At 45.0% G+C, this 23,266-nt stretch overlaps 1 protein-coding gene across 1 annotated transcript in view; it reads right to left on the reverse strand.

The window, feature by feature from the left end:
* Positions 1-23,266, reverse strand: part of EVC (EvC ciliary complex subunit 1) — a 115,607-nt gene that overhangs the window by 57,269 nt on the left and 35,072 nt on the right. The window contains exons 10-12 of the mRNA XM_075857996.1: positions 10,820-10,968; positions 10,594-10,692; positions 9,052-9,264 (exon numbers count right to left, since the gene is read on the reverse strand). Coding sequence (XP_075714111.1) covers positions 9,052-9,264; positions 10,594-10,692; positions 10,820-10,968 — 461 coding nt within the window. The remainder of the gene's footprint in view (positions 1-9,051; positions 9,265-10,593; positions 10,693-10,819; positions 10,969-23,266) is intronic.

A 23,266-nucleotide genomic window follows, 5' to 3' on the forward strand; every position in this document is an offset into this window, starting at 1 on the left:
TGAGGTAAGGGGCTCCACCTGGACCGGAATCCCCTGTAGATAGTGACACCCCCCTGTATAAAGTGACCCCCATGTAGATAGCGCCCCACGCAGCCCCCCATAGGTAGCGCCCTACATAACCCCACATAGAAAGTGCCGCACACACCCCTGTAGAAAGCGCCACACACAACCCCCTGTAGATAGTGCGACCCCTCCAGAAGATAGCACCCCACACACCCCACCCGTTCGACACCGCTACTGTTAGGGATCTGCCAGGTACTTCATCTAGGTATACTCCTGGGATTAATCAATCCACACCTGAGGCCAGACCTGTTCGACTGACACCATCTCCCACCAACCAGGGTGGCAGGCTCAGGAGTGGGAGAGCCTATCGCGGCCTGGTCTGTCGGAGTTAGCTCCGCCCCCTGTCCTTTATTACCTGCCCTGTTCTCTCCCTCAGTGCTTGTAATTCTTTTGGATTCCTGGCCCCACTGCTGCTTGCTCCAGCCTGCTTCTGCCGTGCTTCTGCCTTGCTGCAGTTCTGCTTGACCTGCTTTGCTTTGCCCCTGGCTTGCTTCTGTCTCCTTGCCCGCTTGGGTGTACTCACTTCGTCCTGGTCCTGACTGTCCGTTCGCCGCTCCGTTTCCTCGTGGCGTTCCGTGGCTACTGCCCCTTCCCTTGCATGTTCCCTGTTTGTTTTCCTGTGCACTTAGACAGCGTAGGGACCGCCGCCCAGTTGTACCTCGTCGCCTAGGGCGGGTCGTTGCAAGTAGGCAGGGACAGGGCGGTGGGTAGATTAGGGCTCACTTTCCCTTCACCTCCTTCCTGCCATTACATAATTACAAGCCCTTACCTAGTCTACCATTTCTCCTACGCTGACGCTATCATGGACCCCCTTGAGACCCTGACCCAGCAGATGCAGGGCCTCTCCCTACAGGTCCAGGCCCTGGCCCAAAGGGTCAATCAGGGTGACGCTGCTTTAGTAGTACCCCTCACCTCACCTCTAGAACCCGACCTCAAGTTACCTGACCGGTTCTCAGGGGACCGTAAGACGTTTCTCTCCTTCCGGGAGAGTTGCAGACTGTATTTCCGCCTAAAGCCCCACTCCTCAGGTTCCGAGAACCAGCGGGTGGGTATCATCATATCCCGACTCCAGGAAGGGCCCCAAGAGTGGGCCTTCTCCTTGGCTCCTGACGCCCCTGAACTTTCCTCTGTTGATCGTTTTTTCTCTGCCCTCGGACTCATTTACGACGAGACTGACAGGACTGCTTTAGCCGAGAGTCAGCTGGTGACCTTACGTCAGGGTAGGAGACCGGTTGAGGAATACTGTTCTGATTTTAGGAGGTGGTGCGTAGCTTCTCAGTGGAACGATCCGGCCCTAAGGTGCCAGTTTAGGTTAGGATTATCTGACGCCCTGAAGGATCTGCTGGTTAGCTACCCCTCGTCTGACTCCCTTGACCAGGTTATGGCCCTAGCAGTACGACTTGACCGACGTCTCAGGGAACGTCAGCTAGAACGCTTCAGTGTGCTCCCCTCTGACTCTTCTGCGATCCCCCCCGAGGTCCCGTCTCCTCGCCCCTCCACGGAGGACTCGGAGGTACCTATGCAACTCGGGGCCTCCATGTCCCCTCGACAACGTAGGGAGTTTCGCAGAATGAATGGTCTCTGCTTCTACTGTGGGGACGACAAGCATCTACTGAACACCTGTCCCAGGCGCAAGAATAAGAAGCCGGAAAACTTCCGCGCCTAAGTGATCATCGGGGAGGTCACTTGGGCGCACAGGTATTTCCCGTTAATGTGAAACGCAATAAAATTTTGCTTCCCTTTCAGGTCTCGTTTGCTGGCCGGGCTGCCATGGGCAGTGCTTTCGTGGATTCAGGGTCATCTGCTAATATCATGTCTGTGGAATTTGCTATGTCTCTAAAGATGCCTTGTATTGATTTACCTTATCCTATCCCTGTAGTAGGAATCGACTCAACTCCCCTTGCTAATGGTTATTTTACTCAGCATACTCCTGTTTTTGAACTCCTGGTTGGCTCCATGCATTTGGAGCAGTGCTCTGTACTGGTGATGCAGGGATTATCGTCTGATCTGGTTTTAGGCCTTCCCTGGTTGCAGTTGCATAATCCCACGTTTGATTGGAATACTGGGGATCTCACCAAATGGGGTAATGAATGCCTGACGTCATGTCTTTCAGTTAACTCTATTTCTCCCCGGGAGGAGGTAAACACGCTTCCTGAGTTTGTTCAGGACTTCGCCGATGTGTTTTCTAAGGAGGCCTCCGAGGTGTTGCCCCCCCATAGAGATTACGATTGCGCTATCGATTTGGTGCCTGGTGCCAAGCTTCCTAAGGGTAGGATATTTAATCTTTCATGTCCTGAACGTGAAGCCATGAGGGTGTATATCCAAGAATGCCTGGCCAAGGGTTTCATTCGCCCCTCGACTTCTCCTGTAGGTGCTGGCTTCTTCTTCGTGGGGAAGAAGGATGGTGGTCTTAGGCCGTGCATTGATTATCGTAACCTGAATAAGGTCACCGTAAGGAACCAGTACCCACTTCCTTTGATTCCGGATCTTTTTAATCAGGTTCAGGGAGCCCAATGGTTTTCTAAGTTCGATCTACGGGGGGCATATAACCTTATCCGCATCAAAGAGGGGGATGAGTGGAAAACTGCGTTCAACACACCCGAGGGTCATTTCGAATACCTGGTCATGCCCTTTGGGTTGTGTAATGCCCCTGCTGTCTTCCAGAATTTTATTAATGAAATCCTGAGAGAGTACCTGGGTAATTTTCTTGTTGTGTACCTTGATGACATACTGGTGTTTTCCAAGGACTGGTCCTCCCACGTGGAGCATGTCAGGAAGGTGCTCCAGGTCCTTCGGGAGAATAATCTGTTTGCTAAGACTGAAAAATGTGTCTTTGGGGTACAGGAGATACCATTTTTAGGGCAAATCCTCACTCCTCATGAATTCCGCATGGACCCTGCCAAGGTTCAGGTTGTGGCGGAATGGGTCCAACCTGCCTCCCTTAAGGCGTTACAGTGTTTTTTAGGGTTCGCCAACTATTACAGGAGATTTATTGCCAACTTCTCGGTCGTCGCTAAGCCTCTTACGGACCTTACCCGCAAGGGTGCTGATGTCCTCCATTGGCCCCCTGAGGCCGTCCAGGCCTTTGAGACCCTCAAGAAGTGCTTTATCTCGGCCCCCGTGCTGATTCAGCCCAACCAAGAGGAGCCATTTATTGTGGAGGTTGACGCTTCCGAGGTGGGAGTGGGGGCCGTCTTGTCCCAGGGTACCAGCTCCCTCACCCATCTCCGCCCCTGTGCTTACTTCTCTAGGAAGTTTTCGCCCACGGAGAGTAACTATGATATTGGCAACCGCGAACTTCTAGCCATTAAATGGGCTTTTGAGGAGTGGCGGCACTTCCTGGAGGGGGCCAGACACCAGGTAACGGTCCTTACGGATCACAAGAATCTGGTTTTCCTAGAATCGGCCCGGAGGCTTAATCCTAGACAAGCTCGGTGGGCACTATTCTTTACCAGATTTAATTTCTTGGTTACCTATAGGGCTGGGTCCAAGAATATTAAGGCTGATGCTCTGTCACGTAGTTTCATGGCCAATCCTCCTTCTGAGAAGGATCCTGCTTGTATTTTACCCCCTGGTATAATCGTCTCTGCCACGGATTCTGATTTAGCTTCTGATATCGCGGCTGATCAGGGTGCAGCTCCCGGGAACGTCCCTGGGGACAAACTGTTTGTTCCCCTGCAATACCGGCTGAGGGTACTCAGGGAAAACCATGACTCCGCTCTATCTGGTCATCCTGGCATCTTGGGCACCAAACACCTCATTACCAGAAACTATTGGTGGCCTGGGTTGCCTAAAGACGTTAGGGCTTACGTCACCGCTTGTGAGGTTTGCGCTAGGTCCAAAACCCCTAGGTCCCGACCTGCGGGCCTACTACGTTCCTTGCCCATTCCCCAGAGACCTTGGACCCATATCTCCATGGATTTTATCACCGATTTGCCTCCATCTCAGGGCAAGTCGGTGGTGTGGGTGGTAGTCGACCGCTTCAGCAAGATGTGCCACTTTGTGCCCCTTAAGAAGCTACCTAACACCAAGACGTTAGCTTCTTTGTTTGTGAAACACATCCTGCGTCTCCATGGGGCCCCAGTCAATATCGTTTCTGACAGAGGGGTACAATTTGTTTCCTTATTTTGGAGAGCTTTTTGTAAAAAGTTGGAGATTGATCTGTCCTTCTCCTCCGCCTTCCATCCCGAAACTAATGGCCAAACGGAAAGGACCAACCAATCCCTGGAACAATATTTAAGGTGTTTCATCTCTGACTGTCAATTCGATTGGGTCTCATTCCTTCCCCTTGCTGAATTTTCCTTGAATAACCGGGTCAGTAACTCGTCAGGGGTCTCCCCGTTTTTCTGTAATTTCGGGTTTAACCCAAGATTCTCCTCCGTCTCCCCTGGTTGTTCCAATAATCCTGAGGTAGAGGATGTTCATCGGGAACTGTGCACTGTCTGGGCCCAGGTTCAGAAGAACCTAGAGGCGTCCCAGAGCGCACAAAAGATTCAGGCGGATAGTAGACGTTCTGCTAACCCCCGGTTTGTCGTCGGGGATTTGGTCTGGTTGTCGTCCAGGAACTTGCGCCTTAAAGAGGCTCTGTCACCAGATTTTGCAACCCCTATCTGCTATTGCAGCAGATAGGCGCTGCAATGTAGATTACAGTAACGTTTTTATTTTAAAAAAACGAGCATTTTTGGCCAAGTTATGACCATTTTTGTAGTTATGCAAATGAGGCTTGCAAAAGTCCAAGTGGGTGTGTTTAAAAGTACAAGTCCAAGTGGGTGTGTATTATGTGCGTACATCGGGGCGTTTTTAATACTTTCACTAGCTGGGCGCTCTGATGAGAAGTAACATCCTCTTCTCTTCAGAACGCCCAGCTTGTGACAGTGCAGACCTGTGACGTCACTCACAGGTCCTGCATCGTGACGGCCACATCGGCACCAGAGGCTACAGCTGATTCTGCAGCAGCATCAGCGTTTGCAGGTAAGTCGATCTTACCTGCAAACGCTGATGCTGCTGCAGAATCAGCTGTAGCCTCTGGTGCCGATGTGGCCGTCACGATGCAGGACCTGTGAGTGACGTCACAGGTCTGCACTGTCACAAGCTGGGCGTTCTGAAGAGAAGAGGATGTTACTTCTCTTCACAGCGCCCAGCTAGTACAAGTATTAAAAACGCCCCGATGTACGCACATAATACACACCCACTTGGACTTGTACTTTTAAACACACCCACTTGGACTTTTGCAAGCCTCATTTGCATAACTACAAAAATGGTCATAACTTGGCCAAAAATGCTCGTTTTTTTAAAATAAAAACGTTACTGTAATCTACATTGCAGCGCCTATCTGCTGCAATAGCAGATAGGGGTTGCAAAATCTGGTGACAGAGCCTCTTTAAGGTCCCGTCCAGGAAGTTTGCTCCCCGATTTATTGGACCTTATAAGATCATTGAAGTCCTCAACCCTGTATCCTTCCGTCTGGAGCTCCCCCCATCATTTCGCATACATGACGTCTTCCATGCCTCCCTCCTTAAACGCTGCTCCCCGTCCTGGTCCCCCTCGAGGATACCTCCTGTTCCCGTTCTCACCCCTGAGGGGGTGGAATTCGAGGTGGCCAAGATTATGGACAGTAGGATGGTCCAGGGCTCCCTCCAGTACCTGGTCCATTGGAGAGGATACGGGCCGGAGGAGAGGACTTGGGTACCTGCCCGTGATGTTCACGCTGGGGTATTGATCAGGAGGTTCCACCTTCTCTTCCCCACTAAACCGGGCCCCCTTAGTAAGGGTCCGGTGGCCCCTCATAAAAGGGGGAGTACTGTTAGGGATCTGCCAGGTACTTCATCTAGGTATACTCCTGGGATTAATCAATCCACACCTGAGGCCAGACCTGTTCGACTGACACCATCTCCCACCAACCAGGGTGGCAGGCTCAGGAGTGGGAGAGCCTATCGCGGCCTGGTCTGTCGGAGTTAGCTCCGCCCCCTGTCCTTTATTACCTGCCCTGTTCTCTCCCTCAGTGCTTGTAATTCTTTTGGATTCCTGGCCCCACTGCTGCTTGCTCCAGCCTGCTTCTGCCGTGCTTCTGCCTTGCTGCAGTTCTGCTTGACCTGCTTTGCTTTGCCCCTGGCTTGCTTCTGTCTCCTTGCCCGCTTGGGTGTACTCACTTCGTCCTGGTCCTGACTGTCCGTTCGCCGCTCCGTTTCCTCGTGGCGTTCCGTGGCTACTGCCCCTTCCCTTGCATGTTCCCTGTTTGTTTTCCTGTGCACTTAGACAGCGTAGGGACCGCCGCCCAGTTGTACCTTGTCGCCTAGGGCGGGTCGTTGCAAGTAGGCAGGGACAGGGCGGTGGGTAGATTAGGGCTCACTTTCCCTTCACCTCCTTCCTGCCATTACAGCTACACCCCTCCTCCCGGTAGATAGCTCCATTGGGTCTCCCTCTAGAAGTAAAATCCCCAGCCAGAGCGTTGTGATGCTCGAGGAGTCCCTGACGTCAATGTCCATATATGGATAGTGACGTCAGGGGCTCCTCCAGGAGAGGAATCTCCGGCCAGAACATCGGCAACACTCTGGCTGGGGATTCCACTCATAGAGGGAGCCACAATGGAGCTACCTATAGGGAGTGTGGCACCACCTACAGGGGGCACTGTGCCACCACCTACAGGGGGGCCATGTGGCGCTATCTACCGTGGGGCCATGTGGCGCTATCTACCGTGGGCACTGTGGCACTATCTACAGGAAGAAGTGTGTAGCAATATCTACAGGGAGCAGTGTGAGATTATCTACTGGGGGCAGTGTGGAGCACCATCTACAAGGGGCACGATCTATGCTGTTTTTTACACTACCAGTATTGGTCAGCACATATCACTTAGCCCTAGTGATAAAGTGAGACATCACCTGCCTGTAAACATCCGGATAACCAGAGAGATACCGGCCACCATAGTAGTTGTCAGCCAAACTAGTGCAGACATTTTTGTTTGTTTATTTGTATGCAGAAATTCTGTGAAGAAAGCCATGCCCCATTAGCTGTTCCCACCAGATAAGCCACACCCACATACGACACACTTACCAAAGAAGCTACACCCTAAGTGTCCCGGGAAAAAAAATAAAAATATTGGCAACTATGTGATAGAATATGCCGTAAATGCCTCAACGGTAAAGGTCCAACCTCCTGGATCACCCCCAATCGCTAAAAAGAAAAGACTGTGACCCTAGTGTATGCCTTTGACTCTAGAAGGTCACGCTTGGCTTTTTTCAGGAGACATCATGTTGGCCCATTGCAACATCACATTTGACCCTAGTCAATGTGCTGCACTTGTACAAGACTTCCAATACCCAGAACCTCTGTACCACTGGGTAATGCAGTAGAGAAGTCTGACTCTATACACCATGTTATAACATACAGTAAATGTTATTTCTCTAGTAATAAGACTCAATGTTAATGTTAACATTTGTATTTAGTCATAGGTCAGGTCACTGCTAATACTGCGTAGACTAAGTGACAGGATTAATTACTTCTCTCTCGACAATCACATTAATTAGACATTGCAAGGTGCCGGGAGACGTCTGGATCTCGGCTTAGTAACACCTGTCATCTTAGTGACGCTCGACGCTACCTGAGAATTAATGTCATCCGCTTCTTAAAAGAGACAGAAAAGAGAAAACAAATCACCCCTGACGAATTTAAATGAATGAACAAATTAACAAAAGGAAATGTCAATTTAGTTGTGGCAGGAATCATTCCCAGTTTATCACGCAGCCACATCTCAAGAGATTTACACTATATTTATTACTACAGCAACCTGTTGATGTGACCAATGGTAACGAATAGGGCAAAATTTATTTATTGTGTATGGGGTCTTTATAATATGACTTTATTGGGAAGACAAGACGGCGAGGGGGGTGGCGGAGACTTCTCTGATTTCTGGATCTGGAGATTACAAACCCAAACCAAAAGGCATATGTACCATACAGAAGCCATTGGAAATGGGGGCTAAGCCTGTTATTGGACCATTAGAATAAAAATGAGGGGGAAAGCATACTGAGGAGCACACTGCTTTTCTCCTACAATGGGTGGGAAGGTGGGCACATGGACCCTGGACTCTCTGGTCCCAGAATGGGATGTAGTGGTATAAACTAGCACCAAAAAGGGAGACTTGCTATGTCATTCCCTTTCCTTTAACAATAACCCAGCCCCAAACCTTTAAGACTACTATACTCTCCCAACTTAAAGTGAATCTTCACCTTTTATCATCACGTCATTTTTAAGTCCAAAATTTTGTTAAATCTCTTAATACATATTTACAGCGGTCTCAGCTCCATTTTTCTGGCACAAAGCCCTAGCTACCTGCAGCCGCCACTAGAGGGAGCGTAGAAGATTATTGCATATCGTCAATACCTTGATCTAAACATTAACACAGTATGAGGTAAACTCCTAAGCTCCCCCTTGTGGTGGCTGCAGGAACCCAGTATGTTATCTTTAAGATCTTATGTCTAAACAGGAGAGTTCTGATCACTACAAAGATCTATTAAGAAAAAAAATCAGTGCAGAATTTCAAAGATTACTATGCATTAAACTATTCTCTCAATGAGCCCCTCTCTGGCCACCTTATTCTATTAAAATCGAAGGTTTTCAGCAGGTTGATCACTATATTTTGATTGCCTTGTACTTACATAGTAGAAAAAAAAAATATATATATATATATATGAGGTTCATAGGGAATCCTGTGTTCCCGACATTGAGAATATTTCCTTGAGCACAATGCTTACTCAAAGGGCTCAGCAGGAATAGAAGTTTTTTTGGAGCATACATACAATATGTGATGCTACAAAATTATTCTTCAGTGTACACACAAACACCCAGCATCAACCCCTTTTCCTAAAAACAAAAAGCCTGTAATGTGGACAGTTCTCGACAAATCTCCACTAGATGGCGCTAGACACTTGCGTAAATGAGCGCTCCTTTCCTTGCACATTGTTTAGAACTGTTGCATTCAGTGTCATTTACCTGTTTTTCTTGCACCAGCATCTCCTGGAAGAGTTTAATTTTTATCTTTCTTTCATTTTCCGCCTTCTCAAGTTCAATAGATAGATTTTGTCTCAGCTCATGTTTCATACTTTCACACTCTCCTAATGTCAAGTTACTAATTTCAGGAAGCGTCTTTAGAAAAAGCTTTTTCACCAGCTTTTCAAATGTCTGTGAGGCACCTGTATATAGCTCCTTGGGGATATGAAATATACAGGCATCAGTGGGATAGCTGCACTTTTACACAACCACAAGTAAACATCCAATAACCACCTGTTCGTATACATGCCAACACCCGTCCCGCAGGTAGGCTCAGAGAGGTATAGCACGACAAAAGTTTTTCGTCCCACATAAAATCGCCAAGATAATACTGCCATATACAGCCAACATAACACCCCAACCAAATAATACTCCCTTAAAGGGGTTTTCCCATGAAGGACATGTATGACATATCCCACCTCTGGAACCCACACTGATCTCTAGAACGGGGCCCCCTAATCCCCATTCTAGCTTTTTGTGCTCACGCGGACTCCCGGCCACTTCCTGATTACATGGTTTGGACATGGTCGGGTATTACGGAAACAGTGTAACTCGCTGAGCTATGCAGTGTCCATAAGTCCCGTAATAATGAATGGCAGTTACAGAAGCAACGTAGTATGCAAGCTATGCTGTTTCTGTAACTACCATTCAGTTCTATGGGACTTACGCAAACAGAGTAGCTCAGCGAGCTACGCTGTTGACGTAATTCATGGTCGGAAATCACACGATTCAGCCACAATACAGTAGTAGAACGAGGTTGAGGGGGCCCCGTTCTAGAGACGCGCATCTATCTGACATTTATCACGTATCCTATGGATACGTCATAAATGTCCTTCATAGGAAATCCCCTTTAAAGAGCCCACATAATACTGCCATATAGAGCCCACGTAATACTGCTGTTCAAATTCCAAATAAAATCATCATAAAATGCTAAATACTGGGGGATTTATGCTCCTGGGGTTCCCGTTGTCAGGATCCCCTAGTAAATGAGGGCTCTAGGCCCTAAAATCATCCCTGTCTAACAATGAAGACACATAGATCTGCATAGGTAGGAGCTAAGCACATAAAACGGAAGGACATTTTTAATCAAGACTATTTGTGAAGTTACTTCCTTTTTCCCCCCAAGGTTTTGTGGCAAAAAAATAAAATAAAAGATGTAGCTTAGGTAGACAGACATATCTGTTAAAAGGGAAACACCCAAAAAAGGCAGAGCTACTGCATGTAAATCAGTCATTGGGGAGTCTTTCAGATTTTCTTATGAATAATTTTTCTGTTTGCCAAGCAGCGACTTGTACATGTTTGGGCCACTGCTTAGCAACAGAAGGCACTCCCTGCGGGTGACAACACGGAGTCTCCATGCTCTTGTGGAAATCTGGTGTTTGAGTTGAAGGTCCTGCCGGCCAGAGAGGGCAACTGAGGTCAGGACCCAGCTCCCGGTTGTGGATTTCTGGCTATTTATTTATCTATAGGAAAATAAGAGATTACCGTGCAAAGCTCAGCGACAGCATCAATGGCTTTACAATCCTCTTCATCTTCCAGCGCACCATGCAGCTCCCTCTGATCTTCTAGAAGTTTATGGTACTCCTGAATAAGTAACAGTTTTAAAGGAACAGTAACAATTTACAACTTTCAGGAATTAAACTCTACGTAAAATGTTTATTATCTAAATGACTGGCAACACTAAAAACGTGATAGTAAAATGATGTCTTACCTTTATAAAGTGGTCTGCATCTACAGACCCCTCAGCCCTGGCTAAGAAGCATAAATGCTCTTCTTTTTGCTTTTTCTGCAGGATGTTGATTAGTTTATTGCGATGTCCTAAATGCTCAGCTATCACAGCTTTAGTTTGTTGATAGCAATCTAGAGAAGACACCACAGTGAGTACATTAAAATAAGATAACCTTAAAGGGTACCTAACTTTTCAGGAGATTGTCAGCATAAGCTGTCGTATGTGTGTACATGAGGAATAACACGATTTTTGGCCATTATAAGACTTGAGATGGCATTTTTTTAAGCCGTTTTTTAGGTCTTTTTCTAATTCAAAGTTTTCTTTATTCCAGAGAGCGGAGCCTAACTGCTATAATGTCTTCTATACACTACACACATAGAGTAGATGAGAATCCTGCTATCCTATCTCTATATATCACAAATATGGAAGAGGCAACAATATGGAGGAGATTATACAGCCGTAATGACCAGTGTAGCTGAGAATCGAGAACTGGGGTGAGATATAACACTTACCAGAAGCTGCCTCACCTTTGTGTGTGCCTGTGTCTCTCACTCTGCTCCCCCCAACTTTTTTACACTTCTATGAGCAGCGTGTCTGTGTCTCTGACTCTGTTTCCTCCCCCTGCTCTCCCTCCCCTCTTTATAGACTTCAATGGGCAGCTGTGTCTCCTCTCTGTTCCTGGTCCCTCTCCATTGAATTCTACGGGTAGCGTGTCTGTCTCTCTCTTTCTGCTCCCTCACCCTCTCTTCATAGACTTCGATGAGCAGCGTGTCTCTCTCTACTCTCCCCTTCCCCTCTCCATAGACTTGTATAGGCAGCGTGTCAGTGTCTCTCTCTGCTCCTGCTCCCCCCGCTATAGACTTGTACTGGCAGGCAGTGAAGAGACACACCAACACTTCCTGCAGCCATCTTCTCTTCTCTGTAACTAGGCACAGATTTTGCTTGAAAACTGTGGGTGGGCAGCAGATTACAGGAAGGGCGGCACCTAGTGGCTGAAACTTCACACAGAATGTGCATGGATAAGACTATGGCTACACAATGACTTATCACAGCAACATGCAGGTCACATAGCGACCACATTGATTTTCATTACCTGCGATGCAGGCCCGGGGCTACAAAATGATATTTGGACGTGAGAAATTAGGGTCCATTTAACCCTTTCAGGACCAAGTGTCATTTTATGTGGTAATAACTCTGGAATGCTTTTGCCTTTCCAAGAGTTTCTGAGATTGTTTTCTCGTGACATATTGTACTTTATGTTAGTGGAAAAATTTGGTCAATAAATTCATTGTTTATTTGTGAAAAACACTAAAATGTAAAGAAAATGTGCAAAAATTATGATTTTTCTCATTTTAAATGTATCTACTTGTAAAACAGATAGTAATACCACACACAATTGTTGCTAATTAACATCCCCCATATGTCTACTTTATATTTGCATCGATTTTTGAACATTATTTAATTTTTCTAGGACATTACAAGGCTTAGAACTTTAGCAGCAATTTCCTAAATTTTAAAGAAAATTTCAAAAGGCTATTTTTCAAGGACCCGTTCAGTTCTGAAGTGGCTTTGAGGGCGTTATGTACTAGATAGACCCCATAAATCACCCCATTTAAAAAACTGCACCCCTCACAGTATTCAAAACAGCATTCAGAAAGTGTTTTATCCATTTAGGCGTCTCACAGGAATTAAAGCAAAGTAGAAGTGAAATTTACAAATTTCATTTTTTTTGTCGAAATTCATTTGTAATAAAAAAAAATTCTGTAACAGAAGGTTTTACCAGAGAAACGCAACACAATATTTATTGCCCAGATTCTGCAGTTTTTAGAAATATCCCACATGTGACTCTAGTGTGGTGATGTACTGAAGCACCGGCCTCAGAAGCATAGGAGCCCCTAGAGGATTTTGGGGCCTCCTTTTATTAAAGAATATATTTTAGGCACCATGTCAGGATTGAAGAGGTCTTGTGGTGCCAAAACAGTGGAAACTCCCCAAAAGTGACATGGTTTTGGAAAATACATCTCTCAAGGAATTTATCTAGGGGTATATTTAGCATCTTGACGCAACAGGTCTTTTGCTATATTTATTGGAGTTTGTCTGTGAAAATGAAAATCTACTTTTTTTCCCTTTCACCAAGGCCCACATTGGCAGCCTCTACTCCTCTATTTCCTTCCACCACATCAAACTCCACCAGCTCTCCACTCCAGAAGCTATGAGAGCACTTGCGTGTACGGTTTTCCTTTATAGCAGTCCAGTGGACAAACATGTCACTATTGATGTCGTTCCGGTGAATAAAGACGTATCCTTTGCGTATGTGGAACCACCTCAATCTCCCTTGTACCTTGGCAAGAACTCTTTCTGGTTTGGTTGCCGGTTCACCGGCTGACCTGCCAGTACCATGGAGCAGTGACTAGAAAGTCTGTGCAAGGCCGTAGATTGGTCTCTATTTGGGTTTTCCACCGCTCTGCCCATGGCAGTAGTCCCTATTCATTTGATGTGAGCCGTTTGTTCTCTATGGCCCCTTGGGACCCAGCATTCCCTGGCACAATGTCCAAGCCGATTGCACCTCCAGCACAAGCGAGGCTCAGCTGCACTACCCCTGTATCTATGGGCACGGTGTCCAATACTTGCACTGGCCCATTTAAGTCGGCCAATCTCTATTGCAAGCTCTTTCACTAAGTCCACAATTTCTTTAGCGAATTCCAGGAACATCATGTTCGGGTCATCAGCCACTGCTGACTGTGCCATTTTCCTCTGTGATCCTGCCGACTACGCCAATTTATGTAGGGGTAGGTGGTTGTAGAATAATCGACACAACGTCACTTATTTTTATAGTTTACTTCAATGACAACGATACAATAGCACTTCACATTAGGTTGGGAGCAAGTGAACAAAACTGAGGTTGGGGACGTTGATCTACATACTCTTCCCTACTTCCTGCTAGGCAGCTCTATCTCTAGGTCACACATACTGCAGTGACACCTAGTGGCTGCAGTTAACATGGCAGGCATGAAACACATAACACATACATGTAAACATCCCCTCACATAGGAGGAAACACAGAACGCAGGTGCCAACAAACAAGGAGGCTGCACAGGGCAGACAGTTCAATTTAAAGGGGCAGCATCCCCCTTTACAAATGAGTATACATAAATAATAGAAAAAACACTGAAAGAACAAGTTGGGCCCATATTAACCAAGTTATCTTGGTTTTCTTACTATAGCTTACATATGAATTTTCTGCACTGTTACTTGTGGAACAGCTTTGTACAGTGCTTTTTACGGACCTTACTGGTAAAGCATCCAACCTGTTGTTTTTTTTTTTAAATGAAAGCTATAGCAAAAAGTACAAAGCATGACAGAAAATCCAGTGCATTTTGACATAACAAATAAAAAAAATTCTATAACATTCACAATTCTGTCCATGGTCATGTGATGGACACACAGGTGCACGGCTCGTTACCGTTACAGTATGTGTATCAGAACTGTGTCTTCGGACGATCCCAGCCCCTGTGTGTCCATCACATGACCATGGACAGAACTTTATCTACTAGAAGTAAGCAATGAATGTTCCTACTGAATAACAACAAGCAGAGATCTTGAAAACCGCGAGAAATAAATCTAGAAAGTATATTGGAAAATTGTATAACTTTTAATTATACAACAAATAACATACATTTTCTGAAACTGTACAATCCTTTTAACTTCCTGGCATGGTACAATATTTAGCGATAGCTAACTTCTCCATAGAGTCTCCCACCAAATCACCTACATATTCCAAAAGCCCTACTGTAGGTTCCATAGGCAGCAAAAGGTCATATACCCAGGGGCGTAACTAGGAAAGCCTGGGCCCCATAGCAAACTTTTGACTGGGGCCCCCCCACCGCTGGGTATAACACAACCCCCCCCCCCCCCTTGTAGATAGTGCCTCCCTATAGATTCCACCACATAGCGCCCTCTATAGATAGCACCATACACAGCCCCCTGTAGATAACGTCTTACAGCCCCAATCCCCCCCTGTAGATTAGGCCATACAGCCCCCCTGTAGATAACACCATACAGAGTCCCCCCTGTAGATAACGCCATACAGACCCCCCTGTAGATAACGCCATACAGACCACCCAGTAGATAACGCCATACAGAGTCCCCCCTGTAGATAACGCCATACAGACCCCCCTGTAGATAACACCATATAGCCCCCCCAAACAAAAACGGCCTATAGTTTGTCCTACAAAAAAGATGTATCCCCTATCCACGGATAGGGGATACATGTGTGATCGCTTGCATCGATAAGGAGAACGGGGGACCGATAGACCCCCAAGTTCTCGATGACTAATCTCGGACTTCCGGAGTCTGCGCAGTTCAATAAAAATGAAAGGTGCGCTGGTCACGCATGGGCACAAGCGCGACCAGTGCACAATTCATTTCTATGGAGCTGCAGACAGAACCCGGAAGTCCGAGGTCTGTCATGGAGAACTTCGGGGGACTTTCGGTCCCCTGTTCTCCTTATCGCTGGGCGTCCCAGCGATCACACATGCATCCCCTATCCTGTGGATAGGGGATGCATGTCTTTTGTAGGAACAACCCCTTCAGTGGCGTTGCGCTGTAGCACCCATAGCGGCTGCTAGCGGAGCCTCCGGCCATTGGGGGGCTCGTGCCGGCGGATGGCTTGGGCCCCCTCATGCTGCGGGCCCCGTAACAGCCGCTACAGCTGCTATAGCGGTAGTTACGCCACTGCATATACCCTTCTGATAAGATCAAACAACCCCCCCCAGCACATTATCGTCCCCCCATTTATTAATGTGGTGTTACTGGGGAGGCAGTTTTTACAAAGACATTCATTTCTGCTTCACGGGCCTTTCAGAATTCAGCAATCTCTGTTTCAGTAGCAAAATTGACTTCTCCATGATACAAATGAAATAATATTTTTAACTAGAACATGAGCTTCCGCCACGGGTTACACACAGGCATCATTATGTTATGGCGTGTGAATCCATGGTCTCCAGCGCTGTGCAGAGATTGTCACCATTTAGGGCATGGCCACACGTGGCGGATTTCCTCCGCAACTGTCCTCATCAATGCTGCACAGAATCTGCGTTGCAGATTCTGCTGCGGATCTGCACAAAATGTGCAGTAAATTGATGCGGACTAGCTGCTGCGGACTGCGGTAAAAGTACTTCCCTTCTCCCTTATCAGTGCAGGATAGAGAGAAGGGACAGCACTTTCCCTTGTGAAAGTCAAAGAAATTCATACTTACCGGCCGTTGTCTTGGTGACGCGTCCCTCCTTTGGCATCCAGCCCGACCTCCCTGGATGACGCGGCAGTCCATGTGACCGCTGCAGCCTGTTATTGGCCTGTGATTGGCTGCAGCCGTCACTTACACTGAAACGTCATCCTGGGAGGCCAGACTGGAGACAGAAGCAGGGAGTTCTCGGTAAGTATGAAATTCAATTTTTTTTACAGGTTGCTGTATATTGAGATCGTAGTCACTGTCCAGGGTGCAGAAACAGTTACTGCCGATCGCTTAACTCTTTCAGCACCCTGGACAGTGACTATTTACTGACGTCTCCTAGCAACGCTCCCGTAATTACGGGAGCCCCATTGACTTCCTCAGTCTGGCTGTAGACCTAGAAATACATGGGTCCAGCCAGAATGAAGAAATGTCATGGCAAAAAAGCAAGACGCATCCGCAGCACACATAACATGTGCATGACAGCTGCGGACTTCATTGCGGAATTTAGAATCTCCATTTCCAAATTCCGCTCCGCAGCCTATGCTCCGCAGCGGAATTTTACGCCTCGTCTAAACGAACACTTCTAAATAGAAGTGGAAGGCAATGGAGAAACGGCTCCGCTGCGGATTAACGCTGCGGAGTGTCCGCAGCGGAATTTAAGTGAAATTCCGCCACGTGTGAACCCAGCCTTATATCAGTCCTTGATCAGGCCCTCAATCTCATTTCGCTATATCAGACACACACGAGGGTCAATTTCATAGGAAGTTAATAAACATTCCTTATAAAGTAACAATTCTGGAGCATTTTTTCGTAGAACCCTGCGTTGTGCCATTCCTTTATTATTCTTCATAGACATGTGTAAATAAATGAACAACTGAGAGTTACCATTCAGGGGGGGGGGGGTGTCCATACACCGTTTGACACTGCCCAATCAGTGCTGACAGTGCCAGACTGTAGAGACACGCCCATTTGACAAGGAAATGGTAACACCCAGTTGTCAATTTATTTATACATTTCCAGGAGGAATAAAAGAGGAACTAAGAGTTCTAAAGAAAAAAAAGACGCTCCATAATTGTTATTTAATAGGGAATACGAGTATTTACTAAAATAGACAGGTCAGGAAAACATATCCATGAACAAGAGTGGTGAAGTTTCATGAAGAAAGCGGGCATGTTTTTCTATTTTCTTACAATCCATTTCATTTATGCATACATGGATGCAATGTGCAAAGTTTTAGAACAATTAGCTTATGTTCACACAGGGCGGATACACTTTGTAAAAGCACACAGCGTATCCACCCTGTGCGCTGCAAGAAATTCCGGACGAAAAGACGCACCAAATTGTGGTGCAGTTTTTTGACCGATATGTCCGCTGCGGAAAACTGCATCTTAGGTAAAAAAAAAGAAAAAGAAGATTCAAACTTATGTAACCATGGCGACGCCTCCCTCCGCCATCCTGCAGCCCGGCCTCCTGGGATGACGTTTCGTCCCATGTGACCGCTGCAGCCTGTGATTGGTTGCAGCGGTCACATGGGATGAAACGTTATCCCAGGAGGCCGGCCTGGACGAAGAAACACAAGATTCTGGGTAAGTATACGATTTATTTTTTTCCGGAGAGCATTTTTTACGGCGGCATTGCTGCTTTTTGGCCGCAAAAAAACGCAACATCTGCTATTTCTTGCAGGTTTTACATCCCCATTGTATTCAATGGGTAAAACCCGCATCAAATAAGCAGCGTTTATGCAAATACAATTGACGTGCTGCGGACTAAAAGAAACGCACTGCAGGTCAAATCTCATCCACTCTGCTGCTACTCTATTATGCTGCGGATTTTCCACATTGAAACCGGTTGCGGAAAAATCGCAATATTTATGTCACGTGTGAACTGACCCATACTGTAGTCAACAAAAAAGGAAATACCATTAATTTGGGCAATAAAAACAAGTGGCATTTATGCCTTGTATAAGTTTTGCTTCTTTCGAGTCTCAGTTCTTAGTTTTTGCTCCTTTAAAATTGACGCATTCATTTCTGTGTTGACCATCTCTGTGCGGTGACGAGCGTGCTCGGTGTGATTTTACATGACCTATAATAAATGTATCGTCGATGTTGCCCTAATCTCTTTATCCCTTGATATTCCCATTTCTAGGCACTACTATTCACAGTCAAGCGCTGTACTAGGCTGCACATCTCAGGAATGAAATATAGATTCTGCGATTCCCCGAGGAGATAGCTATCGGATTAACGCAGTGAACCTTAACAAAATCTCAATGAAACTGCAGGCGACAACTTTTCATACCCCACAGATATAGAATTGCTGTAAGACGCCTGGTATCATACTCCTCTGTACGCATCACTAGAGGTTATATATAAACCTTCATTTTTCTAGAAGAAGAAGCGGAACAAATTGGAAAATATTTGAGCATTGTTGATTGTTTTCTCTCCTATCTGTTTGTAAGAAAAGTATATTTTCAGTCTCATTCACGCGGTCACAACTGCTGGCTCCATATGCCATGAGGAGGGAAGAACGAATTGACTGGAACTATCCATGATAAAAGTGGGTGATGTGACAATGCCTTAATGTTGTGATGCCGGGAGAGAGGTAGCGGTGCAGTAAGCTGCGCGTCTACTCATCACAGAGATGTCAACACACCAAGTTAAGCTGTCATAGGTTATATCAGCAAGTTAGATGCTTTCAGCCGGAAAAAAAAGCCAAATTAGTCTTGTCGCTAGATGAATATATGTTGATAGTCTGACTTTTTATTACCAGGATAAATATACAGTACTAGACGATCACTAAGTAAAAAAAGTCAACATAGTGGCTGGAGCAAAATGCAGAAGTAGAAAATTAAAAAAAGGTTTGTAGGAAATCTGGCGACATCTGCCGGAGTTATAATGATAAAGCTGTTGTATAGGAGGAGGACTGAATCTAATTTTAAGGCTCAACTTAGTCGAATCAAGTGTGGAACACCAAACCGTCGTAGACACGCAGATTCCTTGTTAATTACAAGTGAAATGTACTTAAATTGACCCTCTGGTCCCGGGACAGCATTTTAAATATGATGGTGAATATGGAGTAATAATACCTGGTGCCCTCCAATTGTGCCCCTCTGCCGTTTTAGGTCCCTTCTGTGCTGTAGCGCTTCTTAGACTACGACTCTGAGTTACTCCCGCTGTTCTCGGATTGGCCAGAGCTGCTCACGTGAGCAGTTCTGTCCAATCCGTGAAGAGGGACTGTCTTAGACTCAGTCTGAGAAGGGCAGTGGCCATTTTGAGACAACACAGACGGGACCCTAAAACGACGGATACACGGCATATGGGCTCAACTGGAGGGCACCAGGTTTCATTACTCAGTCTACTCCATCATATTTATAGTTTTGTCCTGAGAAAATGAAGCAACTTTCCAAATAGTTGGAATTAAAAATTTACGATCGTTTTATGTATACAGCCTCTATCCAGACCTGTATGTATCCATGGTAAAAGACTACAAACAAACACTACAACCAAAAGGAGAGGTATAGTAGTGATAACCCACCAAATATATATAATATGTATTAAAAAAATTATTTTGTTAGGGGAGTTGATCAAAAAAAGTCAGTATATATTTACCTGCATCCAGACTAAATGACCAAAGCAAATAAAGATGCAATGCGCAATTGTAAGGGATCAAATATAAAATATAATCTTGATTGAGAATACTAAAACAAAGTGTATATAAAGGTCCACAGACACACTAAAAGAAGGACGCACATCACAAGCCCATGCAAATAGGGTGAAAAAAAGCATGTGAATGGATCAGATAATGAGGTATATCATGAAAATGCAGACAAGAAAGTACAAATAATTATATATAAGAACATCTTCAATAATGATCTTCATCAAACAGACAACAATAATCTGAAAAATATATAACCATACTGACCCATAAAGTGCTAGAGCAATAGCACGTTTCGGCGTACTTGCCTTCGTCTGGGGGTAGCGTCATACTACTGCATACTGCAGTAACAAAACAAACCAATTGGATGTATCGAGGGCCAGGTGTATATGTTTAAACATTAAATAGTCTAGTAATGGTGCACTTACCGCTATATTTATCGGACGCACGAACACAGTGGCATGTCCGCCCGCCAAATGGAAGTTGTGAGTGCATCACAACATGAGCACGGGGTGCGCGAGCGCGTGTTAATGGGGTCACGTACGCCGCTGCCATGGTGCGATGCAAACATCAACCCGGAGGCGGCGAAGGCTTTACCCACTGCGCGTGCATCACCGGTGGCGCATATAATGATTAGAAAAATCAAAAATACACCAAAAGGCCACAAGTAATATCATAACCAAGTAGAACTGAAAATATTTTTATTCAGAGTCCAATGGCTATTACATTCAAGGTACCAGTAATTCCTAAATCAAATAGTTGAATCAGAACAACCCCCCCCTCCCCTTTGTTTTTGTTCTGAAACAAACAAGGTCTAGTCTGATCCTGCAGTTATAATTTCTTTCATCTGTTCCCTACTTCTTGCTAGTATATATTTGGTAGGTTAAGAATTAGGGGACGGATGACAGGAGGTATGACTGCAGGATCAGACTACACATAGTTTGTTTGTAGTCTATTACCATAGAGACATATCGGTCTGCATAGAAGATGTAGACACAAAACCATAAGAGATTTTTAATTCTTTTTGCAAAGCTGCAACTTTTTTCATTTTAGATGTATTGGAATAATAGAAAAAAAAAATATTGCGAAGATGAACCTTACATTTAAGCCTTACGTGTCTTCATATGATAGAGGTCTGGGTGATCTCAAAAAAAGGAGCCGCAGTGGACACTCTCCAACAATCCCTTAGTAGAATTACGCCTATCTTTAGCACAATATTATAGGTAATATTCTTTGTTTCTTATGAATCATATATCACACTTACTCATTATATATTACACTGCTTTCCCTGCCTGCAGAGACAGGGAGGAAAGGGAAGGAGGGAGATGCAGCTGCAGTTTTCCTCTGTCTACTAGAGTGCATCTTGTGAAAGGGGAAGAGTTGAAGTGGGGAGACATCCGACCGGCTCACATTGCTGAGCACAACATAGTATCACACAAGGAAGAGTTCACTACACTTAGCGGGCACGGAGAGGGAACATATTCACTTTCAAAAGGCAAAAAAGTTCCAAAAACACAGGATATATACACAATTTCTGTCTGCAGTATATTACATTTACATCTACAACTGCCAGAGGAGTTGGGGTCAATTTTTGTAGCAATACTTAAACACAAATAAATATTGAAATATTGTTTAGGGGCAAATTCAATAAAGTGAAAAAAACTTGACAGACTACTTTTGCTCCCATTTTCTACTCTTTTATAAATTTCTGGGGTTTACCATATCAAGTGTGTGTCTATAGTTTTTATAAGAGGTTGTCAACGAAAAAAAGTCAAAAAAAAAAAGTCTGCTTTTTCACCCCCCCAAAAAAAAACAGCTCCAATCTTGTACATCTCAATTCAATCTCATCCATATTTAATTTCATCCTCATTCAATTGAATTAGCTAAAGCGACAGTCAGACACAGCCAATGCAAAATTTCGGGGTAAAAGTAGAATTCTTTTTCAAATTTTGGACAAGCTCTTAAAGCAAGCACATAAAAAAACATACTATTTTCCAGCAATGGCAGTAACGGTGGGAACCTGGAGATGTGCCATTCTTTTTCTATAAAAATATAATTTTCATCATAAACACATTGTAATAATAGCTCTGGCAACATGGGGGATGTCATGATCAAGATGTAGAATGGTTCCTCATATAAGCCACGTATGTTACTAAAATAAAAGAAGTTGTGTATTTTGTGTAGCATTTTTATTTTTGTCCATTGAAAATTTCTACATTTCCATGAACTTACAAAATGATCTTTTGACATGATCTGTACCTATAACACTGGACAATACCTGATAGAAATGATATTCAGTAAACACATCAAGGGGCACATTGGCTGGCATTGCTCACAGTTTCTTAATTACAAGCTCTTCCATTGCTTTGAGCAAATACATTTGGATATTTCTTAAGCACCAGATTCACGTAATGTTTGTTATGTCTCTTACTGACAACGTTCCCATCCAATTTAAATACTTTAATTAGTTATGATATGGGACTCGGTGCTGCCTAGACTGCTATAGAACCAAGGGCGGTCTCCTTCATGCTTAGTCAGCTATGCATGTTTAAATTAGCAATTCCACTTAGCTCAAGGAAGATTATAAACAAATTACAAGACATTTTTCAACTGTAACTAAAGGGGATATTTGGCAGAAAAAGTTTAAAAAATAAAAATAAAGTTAGGAACCCTCATCCTCATCTCTAACATTTCATCTTATTCTTCTGATCACTACTAATTTGTGCTGATAAAGTCCTTGCGACTTCCAGAATCTAAAGCAATTCCTTCTTGCGGTCTCTCTATAGAGATCATTTTGACCAACCATGATCATCCCTGAGATGGACAGATCTATCTAGAGGAGATGGAGTTGCCAGGAGGGATTTTTTTTTCTTAAATCAGTGATCATTGGCTTGGGCTTGCTGGCCGAGGGACAAATTATGGTTGGCCCCAACCCCTCCACCCCAAAAAAAAATAAAAAAAATGTATGTCGTTTGCCACAGGTCAATCCCTATGGATGATAAACTTCGATTTGATGTTTAGGATGTCGGCTGTACAACAAATTGACTTTCCTCTAATGTCTTAACGCCATCTTAAAGGGGCTGTCATCATTGGGCAGAAGTGGCCATGTTACTAAAATAAATCAAGTTTTTTTAAAAATAAAAACTAAGCTCCCTTTGTTCAATAGGCGCTTCCCCTCATTGGCCGCATGTAAACATTACAAGAGCCATGACTCAGCCCTTATATGCCTCCCGCCTACTCGTACAATATACATCATCACATGGCCGCTAATAGTAATAGACCTGGTGCTGTAAAAATACAGCAGCAGATCTATTGGATGACACGGGGCTCCGTACATTGTACGTGGAGGGAAGGCCAAGTACGGTCTAAGATAGCAAGGGGGCGCTCCCATTGAACAAAGGGAACTGACTTTTTAATATAAATACATTAGAAAGTTGATTAATTTGATTAACATGGCCACTTTTTATAACCACTGTGTTTTCTAACCCAAACCCTTTAAATTCTGTATTTTACTGGATTCCGGTTACCATTAAGCAGTGCATTGT

Source organism: Rhinoderma darwinii, chromosome 1 (genome assembly GCF_050947455.1).
Source record: "Rhinoderma darwinii isolate aRhiDar2 chromosome 1, aRhiDar2.hap1, whole genome shotgun sequence".
Lineage (NCBI taxonomy): Eukaryota > Metazoa > Chordata > Amphibia > Anura > Rhinodermatidae > Rhinoderma > Rhinoderma darwinii.